General features: G+C 34.5%; 2 protein-coding genes across 2 annotated transcripts in view; both read right to left on the bottom strand.

The window, feature by feature from the left end:
* Positions 1 to 16131, bottom strand: part of LOC109166123 (putative late blight resistance protein homolog R1A-10) — a 54699-nt gene that overhangs the window by 37755 nt on the left and 813 nt on the right. The window contains exons 2-3 of the mRNA XM_019315009.1: positions 8358 to 9280; positions 8037 to 8089 (exon numbers count right to left, since the gene is read on the bottom strand). Coding sequence (XP_019170554.1) covers positions 8045 to 8089; positions 8358 to 9280 — 968 coding nt within the window. The 3' untranslated portion in view covers positions 8037 to 8044. The remainder of the gene's footprint in view (positions 1 to 8036; positions 8090 to 8357; positions 9281 to 16131) is intronic.
* LOC109166125 (disease resistance RPP13-like protein 4) lies at positions 2005 to 3039 on the bottom strand. Its single transcript, XM_019315010.1, has one exon. The coding sequence runs from the start codon at positions 3037 to 3039 to the stop codon at positions 2005 to 2007; it is 1035 nt and encodes a 344-aa protein (XP_019170555.1).

Raw genomic sequence — 16131 nt, 5'->3', positions numbered from 1 at the left:
TTACTTTGAACAAATTATTCTTTCTCAATTTGTTTGAATTTTAATTTAATATTGAATTTCAGTTTAAATTGTATTCAGTATTACAATTTAATTGTGGAGCATGAGTTATAATGTGCATAATCTGAGCATGTATTACTGTTTATTGCATTAATTTGATTGTTATAATTATGCATATGTTAGATAAGCATGTTCTTTAAGTATGAATCTAGTGCCTTTAAGTCTGAATTATATGCCTATTACGCATGTTATAGTGCCTTTAGGTGAATTTAGTGCCTTTTAAGGATAGATTAAGCATGTTAGTTTACTCATTCAGTTATTGCTCCGCTCGTGTCTTTCTAAAGCTATAAAGCACATAAAGTAAATCAAAATTCTAGTTTACCCAAATTTAAGGCCTTATCCACAGGTTTATAACCATATTATAGATCTTTCAAACAATTTTACTTCAAATATGAGAATACATGACTTAGGGAAGTTTCTTGGGGAGGTATACTAGTTCTATGGCCCTGGCTTAAAGGCCTTGTTGCTACTAGTCCCCTTGCAACGCTACTCTGTCTAAGGAGTTGGTATTTAACCGAGCTTCGTCTCGACCAACTTTCCTGGGAGTATACCTAAAGATTCTCTATCATGTTTTGGTTTAATCTGTTTGCTAGGCTTTAAATTACCATTTGCCAAGTGATTACAATTTTGTGATTAAAGAGTAGCCACAGCATCTTTAATTGCTTAAATTGTATTTAGATTCACTCACATAAAGAGTTGGCAATATCCTTGTAGTTAATTCTATATGATATGGCAAAATTTAGCCCACAGGCAATTTTGTTGTATTTGTAGGATTGATTAGGACGAAATGCCAGGCTATGATCATAATTTGCCCACAGGGATTATGTATCGGCATATAGTTTTGGTAGTTTTGTCATCAAGGGTGGAAACACCCAAACCGTACCCATTCTGGTTTTCACCATTCAGTTTGGTAAATTCATTATGCGTAAAAATTCAGCCCACAGGCAATTTTTATGGCATTTGAATTTATCTTTTTGCATAAGTTTGCATTGGCAAAATATGCACTTTAGTTCTTTTGTGCCTCGAAAATCAAAACTAACAAACTCATAATTTCCTTTCAGAAACTATCCCAATTGTCTCACACGTTCAGGTCCCAATGCTTACTCCTAATAATTATAGAGAGTGGAATGATGCGCTCCTGATCTACTTTGGCATGAATGAGATGGACTATGCTATTCACCATCCCGCGCCTCCGGCTATAACCGCGACGAGCACTCAAGAAGCCAAAGACATTTGGGCTAAATGGGAGCGGCACAATCGCCTGTGCATGTTTTTCATTAAGTCTCGGGTTTCGAGTGATATACGCCGCACGATTGATAAGCTTAAAACAGCTCAAGAGTGTATTGAGGCCATTGCCAAGAAGTTTGAAACTTCAGACAAATCCCTAGCAAGCACCTTAATAATGCAGTTCACCTCCCTTCGTTATTCTCCTGCCGATGGTGTGCGCAGTCACATCATGCAACTTAGTGATATTGCAGCTCAACTAGACAAGTTGGAGATCAAGCTGCCAGACTCATTTGTGGTGCATTTTGCACTAAACACTCTCCCTCCTGAGTATAGCACCTTCAAAATTGCATATAACACACATGACAAGAAATGGACCATTAATGATCTAATTAATAAGTGTGTGCAAGAAGAAGGGAGACTACGTCAGGAACAAAAGGGGGAGAATGTCATGCTTGCAGTAGCAAAGCATAAAGGGAGATCTGGCAAGCGCCACACTGCAGCTAAAGGGAAAGCAAAATTATCCCCTCAGACTGACATTAAGAAAGCACAGAAATGCTTCTTCTGTAAGAAGAAGGGGCACATGAAGAAGGACTGTGCAAAGTTTAAGAAGTGGATGTCTGAGAAAGGTATGATCTCTTCCTTTGTTTGTTTTGAATCCAATATGTCAGATGTTAATGCTAACACTTGGTGGTCCATTAAAGGGAAAGCAAAATTATCCCCTCAGACTGACATTAAGAAAGCACAGAAATGCTTCAAATGTTGTGGCAATTGATGGTAAGTGAGGGTGAGTGCTCTGCTATCTAGAACTCCAATCAACTCTATTTCCTTTTCAACCTTCTTCCATTCTTGTTGTATGTTGTCACACTTAGATAGACGTTTTGCAACTACAAGAATTGAGTGTGGCAATCCTTCACATATCTCTACAACTTGGCTCCTAATTTTTATAAATTTAGATGCCATATGTTGTTCCAAAATAGAGTTATTGCAAAATAAATCCCAACTTTCTTCTGGATTTAGCAAAGACATGTGATGGACATAGAAACTTGGGGGGCAATATTCCTCACCGAAATTCCTATTGCTATAAAAGTAATCCTCCCTTAAATGCGTAGTGGTTTGCACTACACGACTTCCATTATCATCTTCATCAGGAAGACATCCTCTTATATCATACCAAGCTTGAGTGTTGCATAAGTTATCCAAAACAATTAGAAACCTCTTACCTCTCAAGAAGTTGTATACCTGCCTAGTTGCTACATCATCATCATCAGGAATGTTTGCCTCCTTTGTTAGTGTCCAAAGAAGGTCGTGTAGCATTTGGCTTTTGTTGTACTCTCCAGACATAGTAACCCAACCTCGTACATCAAAGTAGGATGTAAGGATTGGATCATTATAGACACTCGTAGCTAAAGTTGTTTTTCCTATACCGGTCATATCAAGAATTGTGATTACTTTGAACTCAAATGCCCAGTCATCATCCTCGACAAGTTTATCCACTATCTGCATATGATCACGGCGACGACCCACCATTCTGCCTTCACTTTCGTTCTTCACTGCTTCTTTGCTTATCTCCAAATCTCTGGTTGCAGGGCCACCCCCAGATTTCTCTTGCACAGAAGCTTGCAAAGATGAAATCTTTTCAAACAAAGAATTGATTGATATGGATGCTTCATCATCAAGAGAAACCCTTGGATTGTTGGGTTGCAGAAACTCCAACTTCATAGTTGCACTGAGAGAAGTCAAAGCAACAGATGCCATCTCTCTCTCCCTCTCTTTCAAAGTATTCAGATCTGCTTAATTGTTTAGTTTTCTTAATGAATGAGTGGGTGTTTGCCACAGCCCTCCAAACATTGCATAAAAAGAAGATAAACATTGAGTGGGTCTTGTTAAAAAATTGTTTTAATTTATCTCTGATCTGGAAAACTTTGTCTCCACCAATGGGGCACATTGAAGTATTAATAAATCAATAATGCCAACAACTTTTAAATTAACAAATGCTCCGTTTATATATTCACTGTTCAGAGCACCAATATCAATGTCCACCACCTAGCTAGCTTGCATAATATTAATCACCATCGTACCGTCACTTCTGCATAATATTAAGATCATCAAAATATATTCTTCCCACCTGGTACATTAATACTGGATTTCGGCCTAACTCATCCCAAAAAAGCTTGTGATTTTTTCTCTTTCGGGTCTCCACATAAAATGTCTGGTCTCATATTTCTTTTATGTTATTCGTATCTAAAATGTGGGTTGACTCGAGTCAATTTGAAACCATCAACACCAAATAAAAGCTAATAGCATAGCATGGCTAAGAAATCTAGAATTTTTTTTTTTGGAGTCCTTCTACGGTTAGAATCAAGATTAAATTAAGAAAAATCATTATAATCGATAAATGGATTGGGTAAACCCACTTAGTCGAGGACTAAATTTGATATTAATAAAGAAGAATTACCAAACTATCAACTATCCTGTCATAGGACTCAATTAGGCAAAAAATCATCAAAGTCAAGGACCCAATAAGCATGAGAGCATGAGAGTCCCCTCACATGTGGGGACCGATTACTTTTTTGATGGGCTCCAAGTAACACATGAATTATATTCTCTTTTTATAGGGTTACGCAGATATTCAAACTTGTGACTTTTGGCATAGGATTGACTTTGATACTAAATTAAAGCATGTAATCCATCTCAACTAAAAGTCTAAACTTATAATTGGATTAGGCATTTATATTTATATATTATATGCTCAACAAAGAAGAATTCATTAGGGCAGTAACCTAAGACTAGCTGAATGGGGGACCAACGAAACTTTATATATGCAATTTCTTTAATATTACATATAGAATCCTAATCGCACCAATATATATATATATATATATATATATATATATATATATATATATAGTGAAAGGTTCCCGTGCGGGTGAATGCTTCCCGTGCGGTTGTGCGGTTGATTAATGTGCGTGAGATTTGTACTCAATGTGCGTGAGTGTTGTGTCTAATGTGTCTGAGATTTGTACTTAATGTGCGTGAATGTGTAAAATGCAGCAGAAAATATGGATATCAGCTTCTTCCCCATCCCCAGTAGCCATTGCTCCCTCCCTGATGATGATGATGCAGAGGCGAGCTATGGTGATTAAGAATTATGAGAATAATACAACAGAAATCCACGTTTAGCTAGTGTGCAAATTTTGTTGTGCGTGCGTCATATATATAAACATTCAACTGTACTGAAAGTAGCTGATAATCCAGAATCCATGGACAAATTGAAGGAAGAACTAACAAGAAGTTTGGGCGTTAATGTGCGTGAGTTTTCTGTTCTGCTTCTTTCTGAGATCGCAATTCTGAACTACTCACGCACATTAAGCACAAATCTCACGCATATTAAGCACAATACTCAGGCACATTAAGTACAAAACTCACGCATATTAACATGACGCACATTAAGTACAAATCTCAGGCACATTAAGCACAACACTCACGCACATTAAGTATAAACCTCACGCACATTAATCCACCGCACAACCGCACGAGAAGCAACAAATGCACCTGATCCCTTCCCTATATATATATATATATATATATATATATATATATATATATATATATATATGATATTATAGTTTTTAGTGTGATATGGGATACGTGATGGTGAAAGAGTGTAAACGAAGGTTGTGAAACCCCCGAGTGTCGAACTCAAGGATGACTATTCGGAGCAGGTAAAGTGCAAGACAACCGTTGTCACAATGTCTCAACAAGAGTAAACTAGGTGCAAGATAGGAGAGTATGGTAGGTTGTTTGTGCAATCATGGGAAATTAAGAAAATAATCTAACCAAAGTAAGTAAGGCTAAAAAGGTAAAACGGGGATTTGGACGGGATTGGATTGCTTAGTGTGGATTATGACGCACTCAAATCATTTGACGATCTAGGAAAAGAATGATGCATATACCAAGTCTAGGGAATGGTTTGTGTCCTTTCATAACATAGACTACTAGGACTTGTTTAGGACTTTCTTAAACCTTTCCTTAAATACTTTGCCTACATTACCTTCCCAACCAAGTCCCGTAGGATTCCTTGAGCTAAGAAATGTTAAGGATAGAAGCTTGAATTGACCTAGCAAAGGTCATTCACTCAACACAGTCCTAGGAGTTGGCCTAGCTCCTTGGATGCATACAAATCAATCCATAACAACAAGCCATAGAAGCATAGCAATCTCATCATTCATTCATTAAATTAATTCAAAGCATAATTGGTGCGAATAGGATTCTATTATGTACATATAGAATTTTAGCAAGACATAATCATCAATAGATCACAAAACACACATTAGATACGAAATACAAACAAGGAGAAGAAATGTCACCCAAGTCTTCAATCTCTAGTGTTGTAATCCTTGAAGCAATGTAGGTCAGGGAGTCTAGCTTCAAGCTAGAACAATGGAAATCTATGCTAAAGGATGAAATGAAAATCTAATCTAACCCTAATCTAAGAACTCTAAAATATGATTTCTAAAGTGGGAAAGTGATATATGATCAAGTAGTCCCGCAACTAGGCCTTTAAATAGGCAAAATATGAAATTTCCGCGAAAGTGACCGTCCAACGCACGTCACAACGCACGTTGTAGAATGCGTTGTACTTTTGGCCTTGATGCCTGCTCCGCCGTTTAGTTCCTATTCTCATTGGTCTCTCCCATAAATTTTTTATTTGATTTCTTTATAGCTTGTTTTATACTTTGCACTTTTGTTGTTTGTCGCAATTGTTCTTTACCTCACAATTATATCTAACTTGAGTTATATTTACAATATTCAGTATTTTTCATAGTTTCATGTTTCTATAAAAACAGTCATTCTAATTTTGATTTTCAGTGCACTAGAATTATTTTATAGTACTAGAATGTATTCGAGTGCACTGGAAAATAATATTCCAGTGCACTAGCAATGACAGATTGTGTCCAAAAATTAACTATATAGTACTTGACACTTGTTCTTCTAATATCAACTATACAAATAGATGATTATTCATCTTGTCAATAAAAATATTCTAAGTGAACCAACTAAGAGTCGGTTGTGCAAAAAAGTTAACTAATTATATTAGTACTTAATATTGTATTTGAACTTTGGATTACTATTTTGTTATATAATGTTTAGAGTTTGAATTTGAATTATGTGATTATGTGAATATGCATTGTTTGGTAGTATGTTTGAAAAATTAGGAAATGTTTAAATTTGGGGATCTTAAACCGAACTGAATTAAATCCGAACCGAAATCGAGCTGTTTCAAACCGAACCAAACTCTAATGTTAAACCGAATGATTTACTTTTAAAAAAAAAAAAAAACTGAAAAACCGAAACCGAAACCGAAAAAAACCGAGCCGAACACCGAAACGCCCACCCCTAGATACTACATTGTGACAGGGTCAATAGTACTCAAAAAAGAAATCTAGAAGGGAAAATTGCAGGTTTTTAGTCAATCAATTATGTCTAAATTGTAGATTCGGTCCATAAATTATTGCTCTATACAATTTTTTTTTTCTTTTAATTATGTTGAAAGTAGCTCTTTTACTCCATTATTTATAAACATTAAAAATTTATTTTCATAGGCATGAAATATAGTATGAAATTTTGGTTCATTAATTCCATTCTTCACTTTAAATCAATCAAATTTAATACAAATTAAATTATTGAAATAACTTTGGGAGAAGTGTCTAATAGACCCATCTACTATTGCCAAGTGCTCAATTCCCACACCACGAACTAAATTAAAGGCTAATTAACCACACTTACCTGTTAAATTTATTCAATTGGTTTTTTTTTTTTTTTTTTTTTTGTGCAGATTGCTTACAGGTTACCAATCTAATTATTAAAAAATTAAAAAATAATTTAAATTAAAAAAAATGAAATTTCAGCCACCCCCCGCTGTCCGGTGTCGGACAGCCGGTGGTGGCTGAAATTCCGTTTTTTATTTAGCAACCTGCAAGAAAAAGTCAATTGAACAAATTTAGCAGGTAAGTGAGGTTAATTAGCCTTTTATTTAGTTCGTGGTGGGAATTGAGCACTTGACAATAGTAGATGGGCCTATTTGACACTTCTCCCAATAACTTTTTTACATATAGAATTAATTTTGAAAATTAAATGTTTGAAATAATTTTTTTACATATAGAATTAGTTTCATCATACTTATATAACAGAATTACAAGACTCTTGAAAAATAATCGAAATATTTTCATATGTAAAAACTGCATGCAATATCCACAAAAAACCATAGAATTACAACTTAAAAGTATAGTTCTCCAACCCAACAACTTGAGAAAATTGATTTACGCAATTTTCTAAACAAGCTAAGCTAGGAGAATCGCTTCTCGTATGTGTGCAGCATGTTCCAAATTTGAATTAGTTTTATACTCTTGTCTCTTCCGATCCTTGTATTTGGTGATTCAACTTGAGATATTTTTCCCAAATATCCTCTAAAATGCAGAACATGTATAAAGAGAGAAAATAAAATTATATTGGATCAAATACATAACATAAAATTCAATATTTCAATTGATAATCAAAGACTATAATTAATATAATAATGTTCTTCATACAAAATTTGTTTAAATAGAAGATTACGTGCATACATAAAATAGCTAGGCCAGGGGATTGTACTACAAAGTAATAAAAACATATATGCAATGAGAAAGGACAGATATAATTGGCAATTCAACCAAATTTTGTGATTCAATTCTAGCTAGCATCCATACCTTAGCTTAGCTTGTCATTCATCATCTGAAGGTATAGATTCTTCTCCAATGATTTTGATCTATATGAAAAAGAGAATGCAAAATGAAGAAAGTGAAATGAGATGAGATCAGAGGGAGAGAAAATTGCATTAGATTTGGTAAAGAAAATTATCATGAATAGAAAAATAAATGCATATATAACTAATATAAGAATGAAATGATAACAGAATTGAAGGAAAGAGAAATAGCAGCAGAAAGATGAGATGATTTTGTAAGCATTGAATAGAAAAATAAATGGAAATGTGAGAATAAATCTGTTGTACTGTACTAGCTTAGGTAGCTTCTAACCTCAAAAAATACGGTTCCATAGTCATGGCGTTGATATTCTTGAATACGCTTTGCAGAAGTGATAACGGACGGACAACACCGCTGCAACTCAATTGACTTCAACATCGAAATATCTTTCATATCTTCAGGGATTTTTTCCAAACAATAACAAGATCTTAAGACTAAGTGCTCAAGACATGAGAAGGATTCAAAACCGGCGACCATCCATTGCTCGAGCATTTTATTTTCAAGAAGTAAGAATTCTAATCGAGAAAATCCTTGTACTATCCATACTTTTCCATGAAAGGCATTTTCCAATTTGAGAACCTTAAACTGAGGCAACATTTCAATTGCCTTTAAATCGCTCCCTGAAAGGTTAGTACCGTTCAACCTCAACTTCTTTAGTTGTGAAGGAAACATAGATGGCTTTGGAAGGGTTACAACGCAACCAAATGCAACTGAGATTGATAGTCTCTCAAGACATTCCAAATATTCAAGATTATCCAAAACAATAGGATTATTGCTGCTAAATACAGAAACTTTAAATTTTTCAATGTTTGGAAACTTGCAATATACTCCTGCTCTACAATGAGGTGAACACACCCAAGATAATGTCCGCATATTATCTTTAACCATGCTTGGAGGGTCAATCACATAAGATTTGTCAAGCTTAAGATGTCGTAACTGCGGTAACTCCCAAATTGTGCAAGGCAAGTGGAGAGTAGGTGCTCCAAATTGGGATTCTTTACGAGAAACAACAAGTGTCTGCAAGTTTTGATTGGTTGACACTACATAATCAAGACCCTCAAACCATTCTGTAACAGATAGGTATCTCAAAAAACCTAAATCCTGTACGCGTGATGGCACTCTTTGAAGAAATGAAGATGGAACAAAAGCCAAAACTCTTAGCAACTTGAAAGATACATATATTTCATCAGCATTATCTTCTTGAAAGAAGAAAATGGAGCGAGGCTTGTTTGTTCTTAACAACACATAATAGTCAAATTTATGTGTGTATAAGCTTAACCAACGGCATGAATTTGCAAACATGCCAAATGACCCTCGTGGAAGTTGCAGAGTATTTAAAGCACAAAAAATGCCCTCTTTCTGAACTTCTCTTACACAAAAGCTATGCAAGGCACTATGCATCCTACAATTCTTAATTTTTCCAGAAACACTCCAATTGTCAATTAGAATAAGACTTCTATCAATGAACTCTCGTAAATACTCATAAGCTTGACTTTCTAACTCCTTGCCCTCCAATGGATTAATAAATCCTTCAGCAATCCATAACCTAATAAGTAGTTTCACTTTGATTGCACTGCGTTTTGGGAAGACTCCAAAATATAGAAAACAAACTTTTAAGTGTTGTGGAAATTGATTGTAAGTGTGGGTCAGTGCCCACCTATTTAGAACTCCAAGCAACTCTATTTCCTTTTGAACTTTCTTCCATTCTTGTCTTATGTTGTCACACTTAGATAGACGTTTTGCAACTACAACAATTGAGTATGGCAATCCTTCGCATATCTCTACAACTTCGCTCCTAATTTCTTGAAATTTAGGTGGTTCCATATGTTTTTTCAGTTTCAAACAAGGGTTATTACAAAATAAAGCCCAACTTTCTTCTGGATTTAGAAAAGTCATGTCATGAACATAGCCATCCTTGTAATCATAACTATCCCTCCTGAAATGCGTAGTGGTTATCACTATGCGACTTCCATTTCTATCATTAGGTAAACAATGCCGGATATCATACCAACCTTCATTGTTCCGTAAGTTATCCAAAACAATTAGATATCTCTTACCTTCCAAGCATTTGTATACCTGCTCAGCTGCTAGATCATCAGGAATGATTCCCTTTTTAATTTCATCATCAGCCTCTGCTAGTAGTGTCCAAAGAAGGGTGTGTAGTATTTGGCTCACGCTATTGTATCCCCCAGGCATAGAAACCCATCTTCGTACATCGAAATGCGCTGCAACTAATGGATCTTTATAGACACTACTAATTAAAGTTGTTTTTCCAATGCCGGGCATTCCAACAATTGAGACCACCTTTAGTTTACCAGAGGACCAGATGAGTTCCTTCCTTATCAGCTCATGATCACGGCGACGACCGACCATAGCATTGCTGGGCTCCGAAGCCGAAGCATGTTTTAACCAAGGAATTATCAGTGCTCCTTCACTTTCATTCACCACTTCAGTTTCCTTGCTTTCTTCCAGCAACTCCGCTGCTTTTTCTGCTGCTTCTCCCAAGGTTTGATGGAGCTGCTGATAAGCTTTTTGTTGATCCTCTCCGTTTTTGGTTGGAAGGGAGGGGTTAGACCACAAAAGAGAGGAACAAAGGCCTAGCAGCCATGATCCGATGGAGGAACTGAGAAGCTGCTGCTTATTCTTGACTCTCAGCTCTTTGTTGTTGGCCAGAAGAAAGTTGCTTAGTTGTATTTCTATGCGGTCTTCCACATCTAGTGCAAAGTCTCTGATCTTCATTTCCAAATCTCTACTGATTCCAACGCCACTCTTGGGTTTCTCCTGCAGAAAAGCTTGCAAAGATGAAAGCTTTTCATACAAAGCTAAAGATTCCATTGATATAAACCCTGGCCCTTCATCATCAAGAGGAACCCTGCTTGGATTTGGTTGCAGAAACTCAAGCGTAATTGTTGCCATCAGAGAAGTCAAAGCAACACAAGCCATCTCGATAGATCTCTCTTTCAATTCTAAGTATTCAGATAACAAGTTTTTGTCTCTCTCTCTTTCAAATTATTCAGATCTGTTTGTTTAGTTTTCTTCTCTCTTTCTTCCCAGTGAATGAGTGGGTGTGGGCACAACCCTCCAAACATTCACTAATGGAAATTATGGAATTTCCGACCACCTGAAAGTGATCTTAAATCAAGTTAATACCAAAAAGTGGTTGGAAATAGCAACAAAGATTTTTCCGGATACTAAAAGTGGTCGGAACAAGACTTTCGATTTGATTTAAGATCACTTTTTTAGGTGGTCACAAATTTCATAATTTTCAGTAGTGATTGCATAAAGAGGAGATGAAGGTGGTCTGATGTGCTTGTTATAAAATTATTTTAATTTCTCTCTCATCAGTTTCCACCAATGGTGCACATTGGAGTATTAATAAATCTATCAATAATGCCAACAACTTTTAAATTAACAAATGCTCCGTTTATATATTCACTGTCCAGAGCACCAATATCAATGTCCACCACCTAGCTAGCTTGCATAATATTAATCACCATCGTACCGTCACTTCTGCATAATATTAAGATCATCAAAATATATTCTTCCCACCTGATAAGGTTATAGTAGGGTCAAAGAATGAAATGGAAAACATTTACAAATTGATGACAAATTAAAAATGCCAAACTTTTGAAAAGTGAATATCCTTAAGAAAAGCTCATTTGGGACATGTGTTAACATAAACGCATGTTCCAAATGCATTTGTCCCAAAAAAGAAAAAAAAAAATCTTAAACATAACAAAAGATGCAAGTAGTACTTGCGTCGTAGGTATTATACTGAAATATGGGACAACGAAGTTGTGGAAATATAATGGTTTGAAGTCTTGGCTTAAACAAATGGATCTCTTGGCTGGCCAGCAACAAATATCAACTATAAATACCACCAATCTTACCATTTCAAACTCACACTTAACCCCATCACTACAAAATGTTGAAAGAATCAAATCTGAGAAAATGTATGCACAATTTGTTGTATATATTTTAACCTATTATGAAGAAAAACAAGAAAAGCCGTAAGTCTATGTTGACAGTATTTTTTTAAAAAACATTTAGAGCGTGTTTACTTTTGGAGCTATGTAACAAAATTTTCCTTTTGATTTGCAGCTATAAATTTTGGAGAAGAACAACCTATGATTGAACTTCAATTAATACTCGCAGTGAAACACCTACGAATTTCAATAATTCAATTAAAACTCGCGACATTTTTTTTTTTATTAAAAAATAAAAATATGTTGCGAAAATTATAAAAAGTATAATATTTATAGTTAGAAGTTGAGGGAAATGGCCAAGTATAAATTTGTATATATACAAACTGGCCACTTTCCTCCTTTCAAAATAAAAAAAAATAATAAAGGGGCGTAGTCACAACTGAACCCCATCCAATTCACAGTTTCCACTTAATATTCCTTTTTAAAAAAATTGGGCTTTAATATTATTTTTAATTTCTTGATAGTCACAACTGAACCCTATTAGAAATTTTGTTGTAAATATTATTTTGTAATGTTATTTTTAATTTCGTTTTAATATGTATGCATAGAACAAAAAATGTAATATGTAGTATAGAAGAGAAGAAATTGTAAATGTAATAATTGTAATATTTACATCGAAATTGAATTGATATATTTTCATGTATCAGTTGTTTTGATATATTGACCTGGACCGTTACACGGACAGAGAACCGGGTGGACCTGGACCGTTACACGGACAGAGAAAGACCTTGACCACAATGTGTGGTTGTGTATATATCAGTTGTTATTACTAAAGGCATCCTTAATAGTGGAGATTTTGGTGGGGATTTTAAGAAGTTTTTTGTATGTGTGATTAGGAAAGAGAAGATAATAAAAAAGAGAAAAAAAATGCAAATGTTGATTTCCAAAAAAAATTAAATAAAAAAGATTAAGCACGGCCATTAATGCGCCCAGGGGCGCGTGCACTGCACGCGAGCAGCGCGCGAGTTACAAGCAAAAGTATGGGGCCCAGCATTTCTGATAAAATTCCCTCCTTACAGGAGTATCTCTACCCCTTTCTCTCTCCTACTTCTCTCCTACACGGCTACACCTCACCAAAGATTTCTCAAAATCTGCGCAAAATCCCCCTATTGGTGATGCCCTAATTATATATTTATTTTGTGATTAAATAATGAATTTGGACAAATGTTGAACTGCAATATTTAAATACAAGTACAGTCACATCTAACTGATGTGATTGTACATGTCGACTGACGAGACTGTCAGTTTGACTGAGGATCACGCCAGTATGATTGACGTGACCGCCAACTGACTGATGGTCACATTAGTCGAAAGCTTGCAAAATGGCCTTTAAAATATGAGTGTATATATTATGTTATTTTAACCAATAATAAAATAATAATAATAATAATAATAATTATTATTATTATTATATAAAAAATAAACATTTGTTCATAGGTTCAAGAAACCCGTGAACGCTAATCAGTAATCACATGTCTCGTTGCTAATTACCTTCATGGTATTAGGCAATGAGTTTATGAGCTCTGTCGACGGGTTCAAGCACCTCGTTGCCTAATTCTATGAAGAGACAATAAGAGTAATGAGACTGACAGATAGGACTGCTAAACTCGTCTACACAATCTCGTTGTTTAAAAAAAAAATAATATTGGCAATGCTTTGGAGAAAATAATTAATTTTTAACTTTTTGGTGCAATAAGTGGTTATAAAGAAACATATTAACTAAACACAACTGTTTGACCAAATAATCAAAATTGGCAGATAAGTTATGTTATCAAACATGGTCAAAATGAATTCAATAATAGCTACAAGTGTAACTCAAAAGCACGTACTCCGCGATGCAAACTTACAAACTGAATTCAATAATAGCTACAAGTGTAACTCAAAAGCACGTACTCCGCGATGCAAACTTACAAACTGCATCAATTAATCCATCATTTAGTTATAATTATACACATCACTAGGTGCACATATTTTTTAGTACACTTCTACATATTAGTGAAATGCATCGGTAATTGTGAGCAATCTTTATTTTGAAGTGTGGATATGCAAACCTGATGTTGATGGATAATGCTACATTGAATTAAGGGAAAATGACACTTTTTCTCCCTGAGTTATATGCCTATAACATTTTTCTCCTCTAAATTATTGAAATGACTGTTTTTTCCCCCTGAAATATTAAATGGACATATTTACCCTTAAACTAAATATTTAATTTATTTTTTTTTCTCCAACAAATTATGACGATAATTTGGTTCAAACCAAACAAACACTATAGCAACCAAACCGAAATATTCCAATTACAATTTAGAATCGAAATTCGATATTTATAGTTTAGTAAAATCGTGAACCGGAACGGACGGTTCATGTTCCGAACTGAAAAAATAAAATACATTTATTGTTGAATTTAGACTATTTTAAAATAAAAAATAAAATTTTAAAATAAAGACGGTTCAAAATCGCGAATCGGATCCGGAATCGCCGGTTCACGGTTCAAGATTCAATTTTTTTGATACATAATTTTAATAAATTGACATTTAAATATTGGGTTCTAGATCTGAATTATAACCAGGAAACTATTAATTCGATTGCTTTAGTATCCGGTTCAATTCAAACTGAACTGTGGTCATCCCTACGTATACGCAATAATTTGTTGGAGTAGTAAAATAAATAAAATGTTTACTTTAAGGGTATAAATGTCAATTTAATATATCAGGGGGAAAAAACACCACTTTTAGAATAATTGAGGGGGTTAATGTGCTTACCTAAATAATTGAGGGGGAAAAAGTGCTATAAGTATATAACTCAGGGGTAAAAAGTGCCATTTTCCCTTGAATTAAACTTTTTTATACTAAATTTTATATTAACATTCATGTATGTTACCATACATTTAAAAAGATTGTGATTAATTTGTAAATAATCGACACTTATCATTAAAAATATTATTTAATTAAAGAAGATAAAAAATGCAAGAGGGTGGAACAACAATCATTATTGTGTGTACCATGGTCCACACAAATTGTGTTAACAATATTTCGTATACTGTAAAATAATGTACATTCAGTAAAAAAATAATGTACATTATATTCAGGGGATGTACATTATTTTTGCACTGAGTATACATTATATTGTATAATGTACATTCAGTACAAAAATAATGTACATTTAATATATTAAAAATATATTTTTTGTTATGATCCACATAATACTATGTGGACCATGATCCACACAATAATTTGCCGTAGAACAAGACTCTAATCTCCCTCTGGATCAGACTGGGAACTCACAACCTTCACAAGAACATGAGGTATAAAATTCCTCGATCACAAAACATGTTTGACAACCACATTCCCAATAGTAGTAATGATACCTAGAATGATACAAACATAAGAAATTAAAGATGGGAGGTTGCTGTATGAATAGGAGCGTTATGCTGTGCATCCGTATGCAGCATGCATGGTGCATACGGATGCAAAAACGATGTCGTTTTGGTGCCTAACTTAAAAATAAATAAATTCAAAATTGCATAACTACACATCCATAATTTCACTACACATCCATAATTTCATAACTATACTTCCAGAATTGCATAACTACACTTCCAGAATTGCATAACTACACATCCAGAATTGCATAACTACACTTTCAGAATTGCATAACTATAATTCCAGAATTACATAACTACACATCCATAACTTCATAACTACACATTCAGAATTGCATAACTACACTTCCAGAATTGCATAACTACACTTCCAGAATTGCATAACTACACTTCCAGAATTTCATAACTAAAAAATCCAAAATGAATGAACTAAAAATGAATAACATAATGTTGTTGCTGTGAATCGAAACTGATTTTTTTTTTTTTTTTAAAGTTGGGCGCGCGTTTTATGCAAAACGATATTGTTTTTGCATCCGTATGCACCATGTAGGGTGCATACGGATGCACAACATAATTTCCCGTATGAATATTATGACAAAGATTTAAACAGAATGTTTAATTTAATTTGGACCATACTAAAGAAAAAGTCATTAAGACTAGCTCAATGGGGGACCACAAC

The sequence above is a fragment of the Ipomoea nil genome, unplaced genomic scaffold (genome assembly GCF_001879475.1).
Source record: "Ipomoea nil cultivar Tokyo-kokei standard unplaced genomic scaffold, Asagao_1.1 scaffold3087, whole genome shotgun sequence".
Lineage (NCBI taxonomy): Eukaryota > Viridiplantae > Streptophyta > Magnoliopsida > Solanales > Convolvulaceae > Ipomoea > Ipomoea nil.
This window is presented reverse-complemented; position numbering and strand designations above follow the sequence as displayed.

Excerpts from the sequence above, each read along its gene's own strand:
- LOC109166125 (XM_019315010.1), bottom strand. The coding sequence starts at position 3,039 with ATGGCATCTGTTGCTTTGACTTCTCTCAGTGCAACTATGAAGTTGGAG.